Genomic DNA, 24,649 nt, shown 5'->3' on the forward strand with positions numbered 1-24,649 from the left:
TGTATGAAAAGTCCATTTATACCTAGCTAAAATAAATACATTGCATTCATCGTCTCAGACAATCTTTATTACTTCATATAGCCTACATCAGCTTAATGAAAAATACTGAAAAATATCTTTGAAGGACAGGTTTCTAGGTATTTCTGCATTTGACTTAAAATACTGAGTTGCAAATAATGTTGCTATATTATTAGTCTTCAGTCATCAACTATGCAAAAAATACGAGAATTACAATCAGGTTTCTACAAAAATCTTGCTTTATAAGTCATTAGCAAGGAAATGAAATATGCTTAATTTTAGCAAAAGCCAAAGTGTCAAAGTTTAATACGAGATAACTAGAGGATCAATTGAAAGGTTTCACCAAAACAATTTCACAAATTCATGTGCTTAAAAATGACAACTAAAACAAAGAAAATAGATATTTATATTGTGCAATGGTGTACTGCTCTGAAGATAAAGGTGAAATTGTGAGATGTAGTACTTTACTCTTTCATCAGAAACATGGGGTGGAAGGATCGTTTTAATCCCTGGTGCATACACAGAGGAGCTGTCAGCAGCAGTTAGACATTAATGTAAAATTACCCTGATCATCTATGGCATTTAATTTCTGAAGTTTTCTTTCTCTGTAGGTCTCTCATTACTTCATAGACCTTGATTAATCAGGGTTTATAATGCCCATATGCACAATACACAGAACTAATTTCATCCAATGCCCAGCTGGATCCTAAGTAGAATTTAAGTTAGGAAAAAAAAGAAAAGTTGAAACGTATCCAGAACATCCAGACATTATATTCTTACCAGAAATTATTTGTGCTGGCACAGTCATGGTATAGTTTTTTAATTTACTCCACACTTTTCTTTATCATGCAAATAGCTATTAAATGAATTCAGTTTCACCTCACTATGTCTTTTTCATATACTCTGTCTTCCATGCTACGTCCTGGAATTAGTCTGTTTTAGAGCTCTGTCCATCTGAAAAAGCAGTTTGTGCATGCCTGTGTGTATAGTGGAATTGCGTTGGTGTGTAGTACTTTTATTGTAAAATCTTCAATATTCTGTGTATTTGCTTTTCTTTCATCTTTACAGTTTCATACCCAGTATCATAAAGGCAGTCTAATAAATAATTTATTTCCTTTTTACCATTAGACCACTCAAAACCCAGTAGTGATATGCAAGTGAAGAAAATAATAATAGAATGCATTTTAAAATATAATTTCATGTATTTTTTAATATAGTTAGTATTTTTATTTGTGTCTATGTGTGTTGCTTATTCTGTGGTATTCCACCTGTTTTGTTTTGTAGGAAAATATGTGTGTCTCTGCATAATCAGCAGATATACTGCAGCTCAAAATGAATAATGATTTTTTCCTTTATTTATTTTATTCAAATCTTCACATTAAACCTGTATCTGCAATTTCAATAAAAAAATATACCAGTCACTTTCCAATTGCTTCCTTACATCCTCATGTTCTTGGGAAATTGGATTTTCTGGTTTTCTGAAACATGTAATCAGAATTACTTTGGTTTGTTCATGGGGATTAGAAAAAGTCCTTGTCTACAGATTTCTAACATTGCTGAGACATCCTTTCACAGCCTGAACAGACTGAGGTAGGCAACATCAACCAACATTGCTTACTTGAGTTTGCACAGTTTGGAAGTTGCTTCAGTTAGGAGTTGGCTCTGCTGACTGCCACCTACTAGTCATGGCAGAGAGGAGAGGACTTTCTTATCTCAGCTGGCATGTGATGCTACCAATTTTTTCTTGTTGCTGGATCCAGCATCTGGGTGAGTGACTGTTCCTTCACTGCACCACAGCATGGTGGATTAAAAACCCTAGATACTGATCACACCTTAGAAGTGATGAAAGAGATTGGGGATAAGGTTCTGTCTGTCTCTCTGCTAGTTGCACATGTCCAGGGGGTACCTTATAGTCCCTCCAGACTGGGCAGCAAAGAGTGGCTCCTTGTTCTGCAATGTAGCTATTGATTATGTATGCGCTGAGCTCAGCACTGGTGAGATCACACCTCAAATCCTATGTCCAGTTCTGGGCAAGAAGGAGATCCTAGAGCTCACAGAGTGTGTCCAGAGAAAGGCAGTGAAGCTGATGAAAGGCCTGGAGTACAAGTCTTGTGAGGAGTGGCTGAGGGAGCTGACATTCTTTAGCCTGGAAAAAAAGAAGGCTCAGGGAAGAGCTTATCATTCTCTACAACTTCCTGAAAGGAAGTTGTAGCAAGGTGGGTGTCAGTCTCTTATCCCGAGTAACAAGTGATAGGGCAACAGGAAATGGCCTCAAATTGCACCAGAGGAGGTTTGTATTGGATATGAGGGAAAACTGCTTCACTGAAAATGTTATCAGGCACTGGAATTTCCCAGGGAAGTGATGGACTACCCATCCCTGAAGGTATTTAAAAGATACGTGGATGTGGCACTTGGGGTTTAGTGGAGGATTTGGCAGTGCTGGGTTAAAGGGTGAACGATTTTAAAGTCTTTTCCAACCTAAATGATTCTACAATTCTACAATTCTATTATCCATTTAGACTTCTGGCGAAGACAGAACTACTACCCAAAGTAATAAAATATAATCAGTTGCTTAAAGTTAAAACAGAATTCCAAAATATTTCATGAAAACCTTGATGTTTATGAATTTCTTAGCTCCAGTAGCCTTATTGTAAGTCATTTTTTCAAGGTCAGTAGAGATTTAGCAGAAAAGGCTGTGAGAGACTCTAAGAATGACATTGCTATCCTTCTGAATTAAGGATCCTAAAAAATGGGAAAACAGACATTTCGTAGTCTTTGCTCAGTGACAGGAGATTTTAGCAAAAGTAGCTCAAAAGTGTTGTCATCAAGATGAAGCAACGGCCTTGTTGTTTATGCTGTGTTTGATGCACCCCTGGATGCTTTAGAGCTTCTACTTTTATTCTGTTCTAGAGCAAATTTGTGATGTCAACATTTGGCAATATAATAATACTTTCATTCTGAGAGTATTATATGCAAATATATTCAAGCCATAAAATCGATGAAAAATCAATATTCTAATATGGTATTGATTTTATATACCCAGAGGAACTGACTCTTAAATAGCTAAACTAATTTGTCTAGTAAAATGCTACTGGTATCAAGATTTTGCCTCCTCTCCTAGGTGCAGAAAATACTTTTACTTTCAAGATCAAAACAGTTGAGATAAAGAAAAGAATCTATTCCTTTGCCAGAAATACCCAATTTTCTTCCTAGGAAAGGTAGAAGATTATTCTCTCTTATAGTCTAAGCTGTGCAAATATTTGACCATATGTATGGGAATGAAGAACAGTCTAAATATTACAAAAAGAAGTTCTCTGTAATCTGCAATTAAAGAGATCCTAAAATCTTTGCTGATAATACCTTTCAGTTGTTCCACCACCTTTTTGTTTAAAGATTTTTCTAGTTTGAATGCTACTATTCCAGTGTCATTGCAATCAAAATAATTACTGTAATTTAAGAGGTCTTCTTTTCTTGTCTGAATTGCAGTCTAGAATGTATTATATTCATGTGCCTGATAATAATGATTTTATAGGACTGACACCTACTTCACTTTGTGTTGATTTTTGTTATTATTCTTGTTGCTGTTTTTATTGTTATTATTATATCATCCTCATCATCATTAGAAAATAGTAAGGCACCTTATTGGACAAACAGAATTTAAGCAGTCCAGGAACTCCAGGATAAGATGCTCAGTATATAATATAATATAATATAATATAATATAATATAATATAATCTCAGCCAATATTAGAAAATATATAGCTGATCTTAATTGGAAGACTGTTTGTTATGTAAGTACAATTTTCTGAAATCAGAATGACAAAGCTTTTAAACTGTACTCTTTACTATTGGAGTAAATAGTTTTACAGAACTCATGTGCTACAGTTCTAGCTCTTAGCATGAATAGATTCAACATATAAAGCATTATAATTTTATTAATATGCATCATTATAATATGCCCTGCAGAACCCCCAAAAAACAGTATCAAATAATCTGTATATTTTGTTCTTTCAAACCTAAGGATTAATGAATTTACAGCTGTCAATTTTAAATGAGGGTCAAAAAGATAAATAAGTATGTGTCTCTAAATTGAATGCAAAATTTGCTTCATATATCTTGTGGCTTCATAAAACTGGGAGGGAATTTAATACATCCATTTGTAGTGTACATTATTGCTCCTCTGCTACACTTAGATACAAATTGAATTTAAATTATGACTTCTTTAGTTCAATTAACAAAACTATTGCTTTCATGTTTGTTTGCACTTGGTTCATTGCTCTTTTGTTCCACAGAATGAATGAATCTAAAATAATTATTTTCCATGGAATTGTAACCTTTTATTTTAATCCAAAGAATTAGTTCCAAAGAGTAAAGCTTCATAATTAGCTTGATTTTTTTCTGTAGCATATTTAAGCTTTGGAAATGAAGCACTGTTATGTGTATGTTAAAATGAAGCTCTGGTTACATTTCAGATGGATTATCAAGTCATTCTCTTAAGCATTTATTTAAATGCATCTATAATTTTGATATTTGTAGTTCTGCTTGTCTCATCAGGAGCTACAACTATTGAAAAGTATGATCTCAGAACAAACATATGGATTCAGGCTGGAGTAATGAATGGCAGGAGGCTTCAGTTTGGTGTTGCTGTCATCGATGACAAGCTGTTTGTCATTGGAGGCCGGGATGGTTTAAAGACATTAAACACTGTTGAATGCTACAATCCAAAGACCAAGGCTTGGACTGTGCTACCACCTATGTCAACACATAGACATGGCTTAGGTAAGAAAAAATTATTTTTAAAACGTGCCACATTTTTTGTTTATGTAATTTTAAATGGAAAACTCAGTACTTTTAAGCTATGGTAGCATTCTGGCCAGTAACAATAACTCGGTTTTACAATATTGTTGTTACAAGGTATAGAAAACTAAATTGTTCATTATCTGTTCTGCTAAAACCACTGGTTATGATACAATTATTACAATGTCACGAAAAATAGAAATGGAAGATGCTGTTATGATCTGCTCCAGAAGGGGAGTGTAACCCAGGTTCTTCTTAATAGATCCCTTGGGGCAGTTAGATGACAATGAAAGATCGGTGTTTGTAAATATGCACATGTAGGGTTTATTTTAGAATAATTTGGATGTAATTGGAAGCAAGTATGTAGCCATTTTGGTTATTATTATCATCTGTAGTAATATAGCAGTATAAAAATATAAAAATAACATTTAGAAAAATGTATGTGCAAAAGAAAGAAAGAGAAAGAAAGGTTAAGAGTAAGGTTAAGTTAAAAATATTACCACCTGTGGATCCAGTGACGAGGTTTGATTGCTGCAATTTAGATGTCTGTTGTTTGAAGTGATCATAGTCTTGATCTGTTGGGAGTGGGGGAAGCCCACGAAACACAGAATTCAATGGAAGGAAGTTTTACACTGGCTTTTGCAACACTGTGGATCACATGTTGATCTACACTGAAATGAGACAGGGAGTGCTTTCAGGGGCAGGTCTTTAATGGTTTATGACATGACAGCTGCCTTTCACATCAGCATAGCTGAGCCATGAGAACGGATGAATACTCCCAGGCCTATGTGTGAATGTCAATGTTCCGTGTGAATGGGACCTTCCAAGGTAAAGTGGGTAGAGAGTGGGAGGAAGAGTTTTACAACTGAACCAGTTTGTGTAAGGGAGGACACTAGTCTGGTAAAAAGAACTATACTGCCTCCACAAGGTCTGCTTCTTATTGGCGTCCAGTGGTGGGTGATCACCCCCTCTGATTTATGCAGACCAGAGGCTTCACCAGCACCCACACAAAAATTCACCTTCTCCCCCTTGGGTGATGCAAACCCCAGCCTAGTAAAGCACCCTACCACCTCCACAAATGGGCAAATATTTGACCCATTAACATCTCACTCTTTCACAGACACATTTAGGGATGAAAGTGTTAAAAGCAGGAGAATGGCAAGGAGGATGGCAGATTTGCTCACATGACCTTGCAGCTGGGAATGGCAAGGCCTGGAGAATAACAGTGTGGGAATCCCATATATATGTGTCTATTACGCCTTCTGCTGTTTATCTCTGTTTTGAGAAGTAAAATTTCTGTGTAGAGATAACATAGGTGTTTGGAGAGACTTGGAGACACTCTTTTGGACATGTTTGAGCTCGTTGTTTTGGGAGAGAGAGCAAAACTCAGCGGTCATAAAAAGCACAGAGGAGATCACAGCACATTGGTAAACCTGGATAAATGGGTGCAAACAGCAGCCTGGCCACCCACTAGGATTGGACTAAGTTGCCATGTTCCTGCTTGTGTGTCTCTGCCAGGGTGTTGCTCTGGTTGGGAAGGTAATAAATAGGAAATAAATTTACTCTTTGCATTTCAGCGGTGGTTTTGTGGTTATTCCAGCTGCCTGCCTGTGTCGACTCACACAACACTCTATGTTATGCTGTCCATTCCCCTGAGTTGCAATCAGCAAGTCCTTTATTGTACTATTGTGTCAATACCTCACAAAATGACCATGCTTTCCTGCCCTTCACTTATGTCTTTGGACTCTTGTAATATGCATGTGTACTGTTGCTGTTAAACAAGTCTTAGAATAGAAAATAACAATGGGAATCTATATCAGATGGCATCATGACGCTAAATATCTCGCTGATTTAAAATTTTTTCCTAAGTTTAAATTTAATTGTAAATTAGAAAATGCGTGAGAAAATATTTGGATTACATGCAGAAATACATGTAATGTCTCTTCTGCCAGTGTTCCAGAATTTTATAAAATCAGTGCTGTTCCCAGGGGTGGTAAAAATGCAATGACTGCAGCTATAACTACAGGAAAGTAGTAATACAACATTAGGGTATGCTTGATAGAAAAAAAGATTTGTCTCAGTTACAAAAGAGATGAACCTATGATTGAAAACCCTTGGTGATCAGTTTAAAAAAATAATTCTGGACTATAGTTTTACATGTGCTTTTGGTCAACAGATTTAAAAGATACCATTATAGTTTAAGTTGAGGAATGTTGAGGTTATACCTGTAGAAAAACTGGTATGTTTTCTATAGTAGGAAAAAAGGAATAAACTAGGAATTTGACCATTTGTAGGGTTTTTTGCTTACTATAAAATAATTTTAAAATTTTTATATTGAAGTAATTCAGGCTTTTTGTAAACAACATGTAAAATGAGGAGAGAAGTTTAAATTGGGATGATTAAATACTGTTGTTTGGGAGGTGTTAGAAATGCGTTCTTTATTTGGAGTTATGTAATAATCATATTCTTACCTGAGAAGCCTAATTAATAGAATTTAATAACTTTTAAATTTTTTTTTCTAAGTATCTCATAAAGTTATTATTTTAGGGAGTGCTCTTTGTATGGAAGTCAATCTGAAGTAATTTTTTTTTCATTTGTTTTCTAAACTGTGTGCTCTGTTATATCCATGTAGCAAAAATGCTAGAGTAGTTTGAATTGGATTTTGTATAGAGGATGGAAATAAGCATCCATCCTTTACATGGACGTCTTTTTGTTGACATAGCAAAAAATTGTGAGGGGTACCCTATTGTAACTAAGGTCACAGCCAGATAGTACAATTCACTTTATCCTGTCTTCACATAATCTTCAATAGAACCATGTGTATAGAACTTGATACATGTAGAAACGAGGAAATAGAAGTTGACAGGCCTTGTAGTGAAAGTCCATAGTATAGGAAGTCATATTTTAGGCAGTTTCAAAGCTGCCAATGGAAGATGAGTGAAAGCTCTTTTAATGGCAGTGTTTGAAATAAGTGGTGCTAAAGTACAAAAAAGAAAGGGCAGACTGTGGCATCCAAAACTATTATTTAAAGTAATAGTGATTCTAATATCCCTGTTGAGTAGTCCATAAAACAGAATGGAATATGAAAGAGCAATAGCACACCAGAAAGGCAGTGAAAGGCAGAAATGAAATATGGGAAAGGTGAAACCTGACAAACAGAAAGACAGAATCAAAATCCATATAGGGAAGGAAGAAAGAGACTGGAAGAACAAAGAGGTGAAAAATGTAAAACAGATTGTGGTTTATAAATTCAGCAGTTTTATGAAGCATCTGCATCCACTTTTCCAGTTTCTTTGCTGAACTTAATAGTCTATGTAGAGGAGGGGAGAGAAAGGAAATACGGAACCAATGATAGACTAATTAGAATTTTAGATATCAAATCCAGTGAAACTGTGATTTAAAAAAAAAAAAAAAAAAAGATTGGTACTTGTCTTGTCTTTCCAAAAGAAACAGTTTAAATGCCACAGTGAGAAAATTAGGCTGTCAGTATAATTAGAGAACAGCAGTCTTTTCAGGTAGGTGCTCTAAATAGTCTTGTTCTTTCCATGAACTATGTAAAGTGCATCTAAGCTCCTATTTAAAGTTTTGGCTTTGAAAATATACTGATCTCACTATCCATAGTCAAATACATATCTTCAAGATGATCAGTGTGGGAAGGAGGCTGACAGTGCATGGTATTACCTCATAAAATCCTGTACGACTTATAGTGGAGGCAAGTTACATATTTTTCCTCCTTCCCTCTTGGAAGAGAGAATCTTCCCAGTTGTAATCATCTGAGTGAAAATGCTATAAATGCTATAAAAATATTAATAGCTGATGGGAAAGCCTTAGATTTATTTACATAGGATATACGCCTAGGGTAGATAGGATTCACTCTACCCAGACTGAAAGGCCGTAGAAGACCTAAAGAGTTCCCAAGTCTCAGTTTACACATTGGATTAGTCTTCAACCTATTGTTCTGAAAAAGCTAAATATGTAATGTAAATGCATTTTAAAGGACCTGAGGGGTATGCTTGAAATTAGAGTGAATACTTTCTTATAATGTGGTTTTCATGGAACTGGTATGTGCAGGAATGAATACCTAAAAGACTAACTTCAAAACTCAGAAGTGGAAAGAGAATATATGAAGTTAGGGAGTTACAGGATAAAATATTCCAGAATATCTTAGATGTTGCTGACAAAATATCAAATGGCCCTATGTGTTTGCACAAAGGCCTGTTTCTATATTTCATAGAAAGGGAATGACCCATCGTGCTTCTTCGACCCAGCTTGATTTTCCACTTTCATGCTTACTGCTCTAGAGTCCAACTCATAAGTCAAACGGAAGGGAAAAAAATTTACTTGGGAAAAATACAGGGATGCCTCTGTAACTTTCAAGTAGTGATGAGAAATACTAATAGTTAAAAATACTGGAGTGAAAATTGTGGAGAAACTGATCTATCAGTCTTCTTATTACATGGTAAATCTTAGAAGTAAAATACATGTATAAATATAAGTAATATAAATAATATAAAAATATAAAAAAATCTAGACATGCAAATTAGTTATCAGACGCCGGTATATTTTTTATATCACTAAATGATAATTTAGAAAATATTTAATATACTTTTAAAAGTATTCAATTATTGACTATTTCATTGATTCAAAATTAATGAGATGCTTTACAAGTAATGTTTGTATTTTCAAAAGGAATTATTGTTTATCAAATAGTTTCCCAATGTGTGACAGCTTAGGGCGTAATTACAACTCCAGAATTTTAGAGATCTAAGAATTTGGGTGGGATTCAGCTGCTTAAGTAGGGACATATATGATTGAGTAGAGCAACTGAGATGGCATAATCTCATTTCCATGGGAAAAAAGAAGTGTAGCATGTTTAGGATTAAATAATTTGTGGGAGCAGTTCCTGCTTCTCAAGGTAAAACAAATACTTATTGAGTAGACTGGAAACTGAGAATCTGGTAATGTGACTCTAACTTAGATTCCAGTTGCACTGGAACTTTTAGAAAGAAAGCCAAAGATTGGGTATTTATTGGGTATCTATGTCTGTATGTGGGTATGATTTGGGAGATGTTAAAAATATAGATTTTTGAAAAACTATTCAAGATACAAAACTAAATGAAAAAATGTAGTAATATTGATATTATATAGTAATATATAATATTGCTATATAGCAATATTTATATATGGTAATATATATTTATAGTAATATAGAAAATTTTCTATTTAAATAAAACTAGCATAGTAATGAAGTACATAATATCTTAAAGAAGTAGCAGTAACATAGTAACATCAATGGATGCACAGTTTAGTAATTTCTGGTAGAATTATTCCTTCATAAAGCAATAAGTTAAAAAAAAATATTCTATATAATAACATTTCCCTATATAAATATTGACATGAAGCAGTTATTTTTAATCCCATTGCTCTCCCCTGGTGAATTAAATAAAGTAATTTTTAACAATAAATTTGTAAATTTCAATAGCTTTTTAGAATAAGACTTCAATGCAATGTCAGAAAATGTAGCAGATACTAGAAATATTACTAGATCCATAATAGTAAAACAGTATCTGATTACACTGAAACAAGTGAAGGAGAAACACATAGGTAACACATATTTGATACTACAAATTTATAATGAACATGTTATTGCAATAAAAATTATGTATATTAAAGATACATTTTGTTAGATAAATATGGAAAGTGATCACCTCTACTTTATTTTATGCCAAATAAATTTTGTTTGGAAACAAAGTCTTTAAAGAATGAGTGTTACTAACAGATTTTTTAAAGCCGTTCCACCAGGAAAACAGGCAATATGAGCAGACTAGATCAGATACACAGCAAAACCACTAACTGTACAGGCTCTCTCACTTTTACTGCTTTCATGAAACATAATATAACATAGATTATTGCTTACTCAACACCAAAAATCTAATGATGAATGATACCTCTCTTTAGACCTAGTTTGAAGGATAATTTTCAAGTCAGTGAGAGTTGAACTTCCATCTTCCGTTTTAAAAACTTTTGCTATGGCAGTTAAGCAACGATGTTATTTTAGATAGTGCTTAAGCCCCAATAAATACGTGCTTGTCTATGGAGTTACGATCTGTCAGAAAGCATTCCAGGAAGAGTAGAAACCACTAAAATAGACTAGGAATATAAATAAAACCTTGATATAGCCTTAACACTCCCATCCATGGTAACTGTAAAATAAACTATAAAAATGTAGAAGATAAAAGGGATCTTTGTTCTTCTTTCTCTGCTATCATGCATGATAGTTTCTTCTTTTTATGTATCACCATTGCTGGGCTACCAAGGAGCCAAAAATAGCAAATTTACATCTTCCATTAACATACAAAAAAAAATAAGTAGGGGTCTGGATTTTTTTTTTTTTTTGTTTGTTTACATCATAATAAATCCAAATTTTTTGTATGTTGTCTGTATGTAAAAGAAACTCTGTGGAGATTAAAAAGTATAGAGCTGCAGAGATAGATGCATGAGGATCTGAGACTCCAGGCTGGACATCAGGACATCTATGAACCTGGAGGCCAGAGACAAAAGGCAGGAAGGAAGAAATGTCAGTAAAATGAAGAGAATTGAATTAGCATTGAAACCAACAGATTAGGTCATACCCTATTAGTATGATAAAACTGTAATTATTTATGACTAATTGGTTTCCCAATATTGTGGAGCAACTATTTATAAATAAAAGAATTCTTGAATGTTATAATGATATTTTTTTCATAATGTTTGTTACAGTGCCAAACAGCTAGAATACTGGATAAAGGAAACTTTTCCAGATAATAGTTTTTAGAGCATGCAGACAACTGAAAATATTATAGCACTTCATGCTATCACATATATGATACTGACCAAGTTCTACTGCACTGGGCAATGGTATTCCAGATTTCCAGAGCATGATGCCATACTCATTTTGGTCAGTTCTGGTCAGCTGAGAAAGATTCATGTCCCAAAAAGGTTCAACTCAAGACCCTGTTGTAAATATCTTATGTTTCTGCAATGGTAGATCTTTCTGGGTACATCAGCATCTCATAAAAGCAATGATCCAGTTAATGTGTATGTTCTCCATCTTTATGTGGTGATTTCTATGCACAGAATACCTCACAATCCATCGCCTCCGAAAAAACCCAACAAACAAAAACGCCCAAACCCACCACCTAGGCATTGAGTAGAAGAGTTCCTCAACAGACTAGCTTACCAGAACACAGCAATGCTCTGATATAGCTGTATTTTTTACCCCAGAATCAGCTATTAAGTGATTAATTTGAGAATCTTTCTTTTAAGCAACATCGACTGTACTATAGACCTCTATGTAGTTAAATTATTGTTATTTTTTCATGTTAAATCTCAGGAAAAATATGCCATTCTGACCGCTTTCACTGTGGGTTGACATAAGGCCTGAGTATTTTAAAGTATTTTCTCTGCAACATTGATTTGCATGTATATTAAATTTTTGCTTTGGATTTTTCTCCTAGTCATGGGGAACATTAGAGGGATTTTTTTTTCTGCATTATTAAGTACCTTTTCTTTGTACTCTGCACCTTTAGTAAGTAGTAGATCATAACCCAATTCACTAAAGAGTTACAAATCTTAACAGCAACACTTACAATAATTTCTGAGCCATGTTCTCAGGATAATAGTGTGGCAGAGTTGAGAATCTAGTGTCTTATCTACAGGACTGAATATAAATAAAGGGTCAACAGACAGATCTTTACTTCTATAAATTTGCATTATATTAGCATGTTAGTGTAATATCTTCTAGTCCAAGAGGGCAGTGATATTGATATAATTCTTTAAATGAGCCTTGGTAAGTGCTTGTGAATTTACATAGGAATAGGTATTTTCAACATTGAGTCACTGAATATTCACTAAGGAAGGTAGATCAGGTCTAATTCTCCAAGTAATGACACACTAAATTCCAGGCTTGGCCTATGGCAGTCCTATATGCAGCATCCAAAGAACAGTATTTGTATTTCACACTCAGTTAATATTATGGCTTTGAGAAGTAAATACGAGGTTTAATTCATTATTTAATTCATGGTGCATAACTTAAAGCAAATTGGACTTTACTTTCTTTGGCACCACTATTATGGAAGAAAAGTGGTTTAAGATGTAAAGGGGGAAAGAACAGAGTAAGAAAAACCAGGAATATTGATTACAATTAATACAAAGTTGTATAAATATGCTTCTGTGGGTGTGGGTGAGAAAGGAGGTTGTTAGAAAAGTTCTTCTACCTGGACACTAAATAAATGCAGAGCTTAAAAGGGTAGAATTGGGTGTTATTTGATTCAGTTTAATACTTGGATAACAAACCACTGATTTGTCTTCTCACCTTCAGTGTCATGATACAGTGGATGTCTGTTATCTTCTTGAAAGCTAATGTCCTTATTTAGAAAATAAGGTGTGGGATACAAGTATATCCTTCCCAGTTAAAATTTCATGTCTCTACAAATATCAAAATGCAGAGACTACAGTGAAACTAGCACCACAGATATTTTTTTCTTTGACATTTTGTATCCAAGTGTCAGTATGAAACTATATTTACAGTTGTTTTATAAAAAAATTACACTTTTTAAAATTTCACTCTGTAAAATCAGGTCCATTAGGCAGATAAGGAAATGCAGAGTTAAAAATATGATAGGCAGTGTTCCTTTATTTTGTAACATTACAGAAAAGCAATTAAAGTCCCATTCCAGTCTTCAAGTATAAATAATTGGAACTGTACAGATCTCAGCACCTAATTAGGCATAATAGGGTTTTTGCTGCATAGCTCTGTCAAGGCAATCTAAAGAAAAATGCCTGCCATTGCAAACTGGACAATTAATTTTTTAGATCTCCTGTAGTTTAAAAATAATACAGTTTACTTTTATAAATTCCTAAGTCAAAATGCTTAGAAGAATTATTTTCCAGGTACTTTTTTTGTTCAGGAAAACATTAAGGTTTCTCTGCACTGTACTTACTGCAGAGTACTTAACTACTCAATATATTGCTGAAAACATGTCTTCTCTTAAGAAAAAAAGTTGCTTCCTTTCCTAAAAAGGTTGCTCGTAGTTGCTTCAGCTCTCCAACTCTATGAGAACTAGGAAAGCCAAACTGTTCACAGTGTCACATAAATGAAAGCAATTCATCAAAAGATGGGTAGAACAAATTACTCCCTCGATGCCAGAATTATTATTTTCTACAAATTAAAAAAGTGAGATCTGATTCCACCAATTTCCAGTTTCTTGTTCTTTATTTAAAGATAATAACTTTGGTTATTTAATATAATTCTCTTATGGTAAAATTCTCACTATCTGAATGTATTATTGCTTTTGTCAGAAAACAACAGAGCACTAGTATCATGTGAAACATTAAATCCAAGGGGATTTCTTCTTTTCTTGTGTCTTAAACTGGTTTTGCGAAATTGTTGAAGATGAGGTACAGGAAGAAAAGCTATGAGGGCCTCCTGTGCTTTCTCTTTTCTTAGCAAACTCTCCTGAAAGACCTAACAGTATTATTCTTCCGTCCAATTTGCTTAATAACAAATAAGAGTTTAAATGTCAGCTGGAAATAGCTATTTTCTCATTTAGAAACAGGAAAAGCTCATTCTACATAGTATATTTTAACAAAAAAACATTATCTACATTCTGAGTGTAAATCTAGGTGGACTTTTATTATCTTGTGGACATAGATGACAGAAAACAAAATTATGTACTCTGACGTCAGTTTACTCTAGGACACATAATGAACACAGAAGCCTGTTTCATGAAGTTGAAATGAGCTCTGATCTTCTAACACACTGTTCAGTATCTTGACTACAAAAAGATGAGAAATCTTATCTCAAGAGACTAAGCTGAAATTGGCTGCACCATTTAGAAAAAATAAAAGGTATATAGAGTTCAGTACCTTTGCTCTTTAAGGAGAAGGAATACTACAGTGTGCTAATAGGATTGGAACTCTGACATTTCAGCACAGTCTACTTACAATGAATTTAATTTTTTCTTCAATTAAAACAAATGATCTGGAACATTTAGAAAAGAGAATAGTCTTGTTTCATCAATTTTACTGGAAAATATTTTGGTTTGTGATCTTGGGGAATGTGTCCCTTAAGATTGTGGTGTTACCATTTGCTGTTATCATGGACTGTTCAGTAATTCCAGTTAGAGAAGAGATGTACTGCAATCCACCCTGTGTGATAAGGAGGCTACAAGCAACATCTTTGGGACTACTCTTTAGTCCATATGATATAAAAATCACAGAGAATTCTGGCATCTAAGAATGAATTAAATGCTTGAATTCAATGCCTGAATATTGAATTCTTCATATATGATACAGTCTGCTGTAATATAAAATGTATATTTATATATTTGATTGGGGAAGACGATTACATTATCATGACTACTCATTAGAATATTTTGAAACATATGGTGCAAGCACTGCCTAATGGGGAAGGAAAATACTTTTGTATTGCTTAGAACTTTGCCAACCTGGCTTCTTAGAAAACATAAGAATCAGACTGTGGGGCTTCATAGATATGTGGGTCTGAGCACAGGTAACAGAGGCACCCAAGAGATGCAACAGTTTGTACAGCAGCTTCCACAAATGGGTGCCAGAAGCTACTGAGGGCAGTATGTTTGTTTCTGCAATGGGGAAAAAAATCAGAAGAAACTGTGCATCTCACAGTATAAACTCAGAAAAGTTCTCATGAGAACAACAGAGAAGCCATTGAAGACTATTTTCAGTATAAAGCTCAATTACAAGGGTATAACAAGAAAGGCAGAGAGAGAGCAACATTATATTAATGCAATGAGTTTATTAGCTTTCATTGTCATTAAAAAAAAAAGTAAAAATCCATGAAAACACAGGAAGAATCGTGTTTTGACTAAGGGAAAATCAAATTTCCTACAAAAATAATTGAAATAATTGTGATGGCTTAATTTCCAGCAGGAAATAGATGAGAATAAAACTCAAATATGAAGTACTTGAAAAAAAACCTGAAATACTGAATGAGATACAAAGAATAATTGAGGAAAACTCTTTATACCCTAGTGAAAGTGCAAGTAAGTTATTTGAGGGAGTAAAGGCTGGAAATTTCAAAACTGATGAGATGTGTTTTTATGTGCATCTTAGATTCCTTGTGAAATTCACTGCATAATAATACAACTCTGTTTATGTGTGAAGGTGAGAGAGGGTTTGTGTGTTTGTCTAGACACCAATTATGTGTAAATGTATGTGTATAGATATGTTTACCCCCCTGAACTTTCTTTGAATATGATTCATTTTGTTATTCCAAAAAGAATTTGATTTTCCGCTTAACTTTGCATTTAGCAAAGAGTATATAGATGAAAAGCTAAGGTGTACCATGTTTTTATAAGAAATCATAGTAAATAAGTTTCTGACAATGTAAATCTCTTTGTTCAGGACATAAGAGTATTTAAAAATATTAGATACTAGAGAAAACAAAAAACATCCCCAAACTACATATATTATCATATAATCCCCTAATTTTTATGTGAACACTGACACATCTTCCCACATGCTGTTACTGGTTGTGTTCTGAGATAAGATATTGAGCTATATGGATCATGACTTCAATTTAATATCCACTTTAATATTCTGGAAAAATTATAACTGGAGCATGTGATTGAATAGAAAGCATTTCTAAGCAAGACAATGAAAACAATTGGAGAATGAGTTCTATAGAAAAAGATGAGGTTCAACCTTCATTTGGAGGAAATTGTTTTTAAGGGTTAGTAGGGTTTTTTGAATTCCTTTCTTTTTTAAGTTAAAAAATATTGACAAACGAAAACCAACACCCAAAGTGCAGGATCACTTTCTGTGAACACTGAGATGAAACATGTTCAAACTCATTGATAAAATATAAAGTCAAATAAACTTTTAGTTAATTACTTTTCTGAAATGGAACAAAACATTCCTACACTTTGCATTGTTTGAAATTAAAGAGAGACTTTTCTGCAAAAAAAAATAAAGCCATTCTCTAAAACTTTAATGATCTACTCTTTTCTGACTTTCTGATGAGTTCAAATCGTGTGAAATGGAGTGAGGAAAAAAAAAGACATTGACTTAGAAATAGGACTGGATTTAGCCTGAGATTTTTTCAGAGCGATGTTCATTTGGGATCACGGATTCATAGAATGGAATTGCTGAGCTCACTGTCTTAGCTATAATTTATCTTCCAGAGCCTTCTAAGCTTAACTGAAGAGATTGCAAGATAGAATAGGGCGGGCGTCCCTTCAACTCGGTGATTCAAACCCCTCATAGTTAAAAATTTGTTACTTATTTAAGTATTTCCAACTTTAGTCTTCACACTTAATATTTTGTTTACTTTTCCTCAGTAGATAAAAGAATCCTCATATAGCCAACATTATTTTTCTGTGAAGGTGTGGTTATTTCTTTTTTTTGATACAGTAAAACTGAGGAAGTAGCTTAAATTTCTCAGTATAATTACTTGCTCAAGCCTTTGAATGCGTTTTTTGATTCTGTACCAGTCCACAAGCTTCCTGCTACTGAAAAATTGATGTTTTCTTTTACATGATTGACAAAAATGGTGAAAAAACAGACTTCAACCACTGTAGAAGCTATTCCATTCAATGAAATCCCCCTTAGGTTGACAATAATCTGAGACCTACCAGGTATCCAGTCCATACTTTATTATGCGCTTTGCTGCTATTCTAAAGAGCGAATACATGATCAGAATGAGATACTAAAGGGAATACAGAAATCTGAGAGTATCACATCATTGACAGATTATTTTATGAAGCAAACACTCTTCTCAAGAAATGAAATTGTTTGTTTGACATGTTTTTCATAGAGCCATGTGGAGTGGCATTAATTTTGTTCCTGTTTGTTAATTCTTAATTAATCAGATCTCAGATTGGTGCTTCCTTTTTCACTTTGAATATACAAGTTCATTTGTTGGTTGTGTTTTGGAAAACTTTTTTATTTTTTACTACTGATAGAGGAAACATACTTTTATCTTCTCTCACTTTCTCCTCCATTTTAGGAGTTACAGTGCTTGAAGGGCCTATTTATGCAGTGGGAGGACATGATGGTTGGAGTTATTTGAACACAGTTGAGAGGTGGGACCCTCAAAGTCAGCAGTGGACATTTGTGGCAAGTATGTCAATTGCCAGAAGCACTGTTGGAGTAGCAGCATTAAATGGCAAGTGAGTAGGGTATGCTTACACAATTGAAACACTTATTTTGAAAACCAGTGAAGCTTAATTGTCATTGCTTTCCCTTATTAAGTTGCAGTGGCATTGAAATGTTCCAGATTAAATCAAATGGTCAAAGCTACTTTAATAACCCTGTTACTCTACAAGAAACTGGTTTCAGTGGTGCATAAGGCCTGCAGCAGACTAGCAGAAGCATCATCTACACAAATAACCCTGGAAATATTGATCTACAGTCATGAAGAGCTGCATATGATTATGCATATATATTCCAGCTTTGTTTCTTTTTCACAGCTGACCATATATTTAATGCTTCCCAGTTAATAGATACTCAGTTGAATTTTGCATGAATTACATGAAACTTTTAAATTAAAAGAAATGTTATCTGTGTCCCAGAAAGGTAGGATGGACACCACTGAAAACCAGCACGCAGTGGTCTCACTGCAGCAAATAAAAATATTCTAGAAACAGAAATTGATTTTCATTCTTTTTATCTGAGTAACCATCTTTAAAAATATCCCATATGCCAAGAACTGCAACTTGAAAACATATGTAAGGACCAAACCTTTCAACTCCCTGGTGCTAATTTGCTACATTGCTACACACAACTGACATGTGCTGCATTCCTCAGGATATTGGAAATGGATATCTCATTGGGAAACAAGATGGTGGATTTAACATTCAGCAAAGGAAAGCAAAATATTTTACTATGGAAGTTCTGAGGAGTTTTTTTCTTGGTTACTCATTACGATTTCTTTCTTCTGCAGTGAATAAAATAAATAAATAAATGAAATGCATTAGATGGTCTTTGAAGTGAGAGAGTTATAAACTATTCTATGTGTGTATCTCACACTGCTTGGGGCACTTTGCGTACAATGGATACTGGATGCTAAATATTTCAAATGTGAGTTTCTTAAAACACTTGAAAAAATAGAGCCTCTTCTTTTGTGTTTTAATGTGGGAAACTATTCCATTAGTGATCTTCCACTGCTTTGTGGTTAGCTTAATTTGTTTTCCATTTAGATTAATTTTAAACAGAAAAATGAAAATTGTATTTTTCTATCAGCTTATGAGGGAAATAAATAAAAAAATTAAAGCTTTCATATTGTGATCTCCTCAGGCTCTGAGTGAGGTGATTGATTTGTAAGTAACCTCTTATTAATTTCCAATGTGTTGATGTGTTTTTGAAGCTCACTTGTGTAGACCATGAAAGTAAATTATTAGTTATTTTGCTGCTCAAACAAATTGAAAACAATACTATCTGAATTTGGCAAAACAGGGGCACAGAAATTAATGTTATTTCACTGAAGTACATTTTAAAATTTAAACTGAAGTTCTTATATCAACATCTTTCCTAAAACATGAAAATGATTGTGTCAACATGTGCATCATATTCTAATTTGAAAAAGATTTAATTATCGAAGCAATAAAATCCTACTGAATTTCTCAGAAATTCAGAAAAATAACTATCTGAAGTACTTTTAAAAAATTTTAACGTAGTCCTTTTGACAGGGTTCTTTTCTATAATCATGTTGCCTTATTACATTTCAAAGTTGCTCCTGTTTCACCCAGGAGAGCTTAATGGAATATCTTCTTCTCCCAACACAAAGGTCACCAGGTTGTTACCTCCAGATTTCCCAGAGTAAGAGGATAGAATAATTACTATCCTTCAATGAGGAACACAGGCAATATTCATTTCCTTAAATGTCTTTCTAGTTGTAAGGGGCAGCTAGAACAACTTATAAAAGATACAGGTTGTTTTCTAGATAAAAGACACATGATGGATTTATTTTCCCAGAATTTCAACAGAACAATCGATCTGGTGCTACATAAGAAATAAATATTTAAGATTTTAAAAAAAGCTGAATAGTACAGAGATTTGAAGAAGAAAAGGACTATATGCAATAACTAGGATGTCACAGTTACCCCTGGATTTCTTTAAAGATCTGTTCTGGGTTAAAAGAGTCTAATAGTAAGAGCAAGTTCATTAAATTACCAGACAATTCAGTGGCACCAAAGGGGGTGATATCATGTGTTTCATATTGGACACATGAATACAGATGTATTTGGATGACCTTAAGAAGCAACACAAATAGAATATTTAGTAGTTTATATGTGAATTAGCAAGCTTTGTGCTTGAAAAAATTAATGTTAAGAAGTGAAAGAAGAGGTAAAAAGAGCTCCGTACGATGTTAGCACAGAAAAAGAACACAAGAAGAAATCTAGGGGGGAAAAAAAGGAAATACTACTGAAGAATACATACAGTTTAATTAATATTGGAAACATTTATGTTATTTGGCTTACCATGTGGAATTCTGGTCATCCATACTGAAGGAAGTTCAAGTGAAATTGCAAAGCTCATATAGTGTATACCATTAATATCAATAATGCATGTCATACCAAAGAAAAGCAACAAAACTGTTACAGTTGACAAAGGAACAGATGCACAAAATAGCTACAATTCAGCTGGGAAAACAGAGATGGAATAAAAATAATATGGGGCAATAAGATCGTGTCCACGAAACTCTCATCAGGTTCTAAATGCCTGTTTATTGATTCATAGAAAGGGTAATATTATGTGTTTTTATGCAATACCAAAGACTGAAATCTGAGAATTTTCCTTTTCAGTAATATTTTTGTTTTGCCAAGTCAATGTATACTGAGGCTTTGAAGATTCCATCTCCTTCATCTTCATCTGTTTCTCATAGTCTAACAGTAATACAAGAGTGGAGTGTGTTATCCTTATTCTCTCTCTCTATACATACATATATATATATATAAATTATTTATTTTTAACTTGATGTCTTTATCAATTTTTAAAATACTTGGGTAGGTGTTGTAGGACTTGCCATGACTTTAGAATTTCCTGGGATGAAACATGGTCAGTAGTTCCTTCTGGTATTGAAACAGCATCATCCTTTCTGCCTTGTTACTGTTAACAACCCTGTTGCACAGACTGGAAGAGAAAGAGTGCATGAACTTCCTCAGATCAGCAATAGATATGAGTGTTAAAATATTAACTGTGGGAGGGAGATTTACACTTTGAAGAAACTGGGAGAGGACAGTGCTTTTTATATGCAGATAATGAGTCAGAAGTTGGGATGACTTATTTGAATCCTTCTTTGGGGCTGACATACGTGGTGTGTAACTAGTGTACAATTTATACTATGTAAGACTAGCATTTTTTGGTTGTCAGCAGATAGTGCTGAAGCAGTAGTACTTTTCTACAGTATGTTAGGAGCACCAAGGAACCAACAATATGAAAAATTTTATCTTTTCCAGAAATATTTCTACATTATCACTTACTATTTCAAGATTTTCCTAATTTCTTAATCTTTAAACTCAAGAAGAAAAAAAAAATCTAGTTGACACCTTCAATCCAATAAATACAAATCCTTTCCATAACTTAAAATGTAAATGGCTCCAAATTTATATCTAATACCATAGCTATTTATTAGCCTTCTATTAAAAACTCTCTAATACATGAACCACACATTCCCTAAGAACACTAAACCTTTACACTAATTTATTTTCAGAACATATTTTATGCTAATGGTGTAGCTCGAAGTAGAAATGAAATAAAGTTTACACACTTTCATCAGGAATACATAAACCTCAAAGACATTCTCTGTATCATACAGCTTTATGTTATTCCAATTTTTGTGTCACTACCATAACCGATGTTTTTCTGTGCTGCTCTATTATATGGCCACAAAGACTGCATTGCAAAAAATATTCCTTTGTTTCTACTGGTATGTTCGAAATTATCAATATTTTTTTTGAAGCAACTGTAGCTTTCATGGCATAAAGTCTGGCCCTTTCGTTTTGATCCCTTTAGCAAATATCAGTAAATCTGTGTTACAAAAGGATAAAATACTCAGCTGTTGCTATGACCCACAGGCTGACTTTAAATGGTAAAACATCACAGCAGTGCCTTAAGTGTCAAAAGTAATGACTTTGACACACACTGGCAAGCAGTTCAATCTCATGGTAACATCTTGTGGAGTTAAGAAGAAGGGAGTCCTGGCCTTTATTGATTGCCATATCCTCAAATATGTGCTATAGTGAACTTGATATTTCCCCCTGTGCTGTTGTTTTTATTAAATACCACACACTATTGTTGGTATATGATAGATGGCAAAAAGCAAGGAATTGTTGAATCTTAACTTTTAAAAATATAACTGTGCAAGAATTCTTTTAAATAATATTTTACTTTTATTTGTGAAAAAAAAGTTTTATAAGTATTCATTATCTCTGAAGGAAAGTAAAAGAGCAAGGAGAAATGCTTCAAGAGAATATTATTCCCCATCAATATCTATCTGATCACTTACCAATTGCTGTCACAGGGAAATAGACTTGACTTGGGGCAAATTAATGCAATTTATTAGTAATAAAAATAGATCCTGTCTAGTGAGAAGCAATCCCAAATTTTAAAATACCACCTTTCTTCCCCCCTTTCCCCAGCTCAATATACGTCTTGTAAAATCTTATAGCCTCACCCCGAATGGTGCACAGGGATGGGGAATGGGGGTTGTGGTCAGACCATAATTGCTTCTGTCTGTCACTCCTTCTTCCTCACACATTTCCCTTCCTCCATCATGGGCTGTCTATGGGCTGCAGCCCTTTGGGAGATAACCTCCTACGCCAAGGTGGTGTCCTCCATAGGCTGCTGTGCCTCTGGCTGGTGATTATCTTAAGCAGGAAAATGCAATGCCAATACTACAGGCAAGATGCATAAGCTGACCCAGAGATATTTTCTTTTACAGGAACCTAAGCATAGATCCTCTTAATCCAATACAACATCTTTAAAACTGGAGTTGTCTGGCAAGCCTCATCTGTCTCCATCAATTATGTTTCCTTCCTTTTTCCTGTTTGCCTTAGACACTGATATTTTTCCATATTTTTGTTGAAAGACAGTCCAACATAAAAAAAAAAACCCTGATTTTCTGGTTGTGTCCTTTAAGTAATTATTTATTATCAATTGGTAATGTCAAATTTTGCCCATTACTTAACTATAGCAGATAGAATTTAGATCAGATTCCACATTCTATTAATTCTGCTTAAGCACTGGTATAAATAGAACATACTAATGATTACTTTAAAATTCATTTGCATATACATATTTATTATTCTTCCCTTCACAGTCATGCAAATTCATTTGTTACATTTTCAATTTTACTAGTTACGTAGAGAGACTTTAATAACTATGTAGCTTTAGGATTTTTTTTTTTAATAATTATTTATCTATTTAGTTACATTCCTTCAGTTCCACCTCTTGTGCAATAATTGGATTCATTTATTAATGGATTTTCATAAATTGGATTATTGTTTTGGCAGTGCTTTTCTAGCTATTCTCTGTTTCATTTTGAATGGGAAACACAGAAAGCAGGCCAATAGAGATGTTGCATATGTGCAGTGGAATGTTTTGTTTTCAGATCATTTAATGAGAAAAACTGGAAAGAAACTTGTGTTATTTAGATCAATATTGTGCCTGCTGTAAACAGCAGTTGCTTTAGTTTAAAATATCCCTTACGATTATTATGCACTATTACAAAGTTACTATCAGAAAGTTTAGCCTGACGAACCTTCATTTTTAAGAAAAACAGAAAAATTCAAACCAAATTACTGTGAGCACAAAAAAGGTTCTCAAAATCATCTTGTAGTTAGTCACTCACCAGGAATATAATTGCTTTGGACTGACCTTGGAGAGACAAAGGTTAATAATTCCACAAAGTCCTTAATAGTAGTTTAGTGTTTGGCTTGAGAGAATTAGCAATGTATTACATTCATATAACCACCTACAAAACTTGATTGTGTGGCTGACTACAACCTCCTCCAGGAGTTCTGCCCCTTTGGCTTTCATGCATCTTATAATAAACTATCTGTGGCATTTTCTCTTGGCAGAATCTTTAAGGCTTATTACTAATTCAGTGCCCTGGTCTGATCTTTTGTACTTTTGCGCACAAATTCATGTTTCCTATGTGGAGGTCTCATGCAGCTCAGTGAATGTACAATTTAATTCAAAGTGCATCATATCCTCTCTTTTACAAGCAAGATTTAACTTGCTATTTTACATCCAGACTGTAAAATAAGAGACTCCGCACAGGTTTACTTTTTTTCTGTGGGGCTAGGCTAGCCTTAAAAAGATACAAGCTAGATAAGTAGATGTGACTCTTAGAAGAAAACAATGAAAAATCATGAAACTTTACAGTAAACCCACTATTTTTCCTTCAGTCCAAGGCAGATGCATATGCATCCTTCCTCTTTAGAAACTAAGTGATTGGCAGGAGACACAGCACATGCTATGTGCATGATCTGCTATATGCAGATCACACTGCTGATCTGCAGGGTGAGCCTATTTTCTCTGGCTATTCTATGGCCAGGGTCCCAGATGCTTGGACCACATTTCTATTTTGAAAGTTTACTGCACATGTACATCTTGTAGTGTGTATGCCCCCACTATGCCCTTCTCTTCATTCATCATCCATAAAACAAAGTTTTTGGACTAGCTGGCTGTTGACTGTAATTTGTGATAAGGTCTTTCATGCAGGTTTTGTAATAAGAAACATTTTGTCTGTTTATTATATTCTTTTTTTTTTTCCTGTAAGCTTTGTAATGAACAACAAATTCTACATAGATAA

The 24,649-nt window shown here is 34.0% G+C and overlaps 1 protein-coding gene across 2 annotated transcripts in view; it reads left to right on the forward strand.

Moving 5' to 3' along the window:
• The window catches only part of KLHL1 (kelch like family member 1), a 133,322-nt gene that overhangs the window by 92,758 nt on the left and 15,915 nt on the right, over positions 1-24,649 (forward strand). Inside the window, exons 6-7 of one of the 2 annotated variants that reach the window (XM_008631642.2) lie at positions 4,573-4,797; positions 17,840-18,002. In XM_008631642.2, the coding sequence (XP_008629864.1) occupies positions 4,573-4,797; positions 17,840-18,002 (388 nt within the window). Of the gene's footprint in view, positions 1-4,554; positions 4,798-17,839; positions 18,003-24,649 lie in introns of both variants that reach the window. The other variant, XM_017731622.1, reaches the window with a different exon arrangement.

Source organism: Corvus brachyrhynchos, unplaced genomic scaffold (assembly GCF_000691975.1).
Source record: "Corvus brachyrhynchos isolate BGI_N302 unplaced genomic scaffold, ASM69197v1 scaffold71, whole genome shotgun sequence".
Lineage (NCBI taxonomy): Eukaryota > Metazoa > Chordata > Aves > Passeriformes > Corvidae > Corvus > Corvus brachyrhynchos.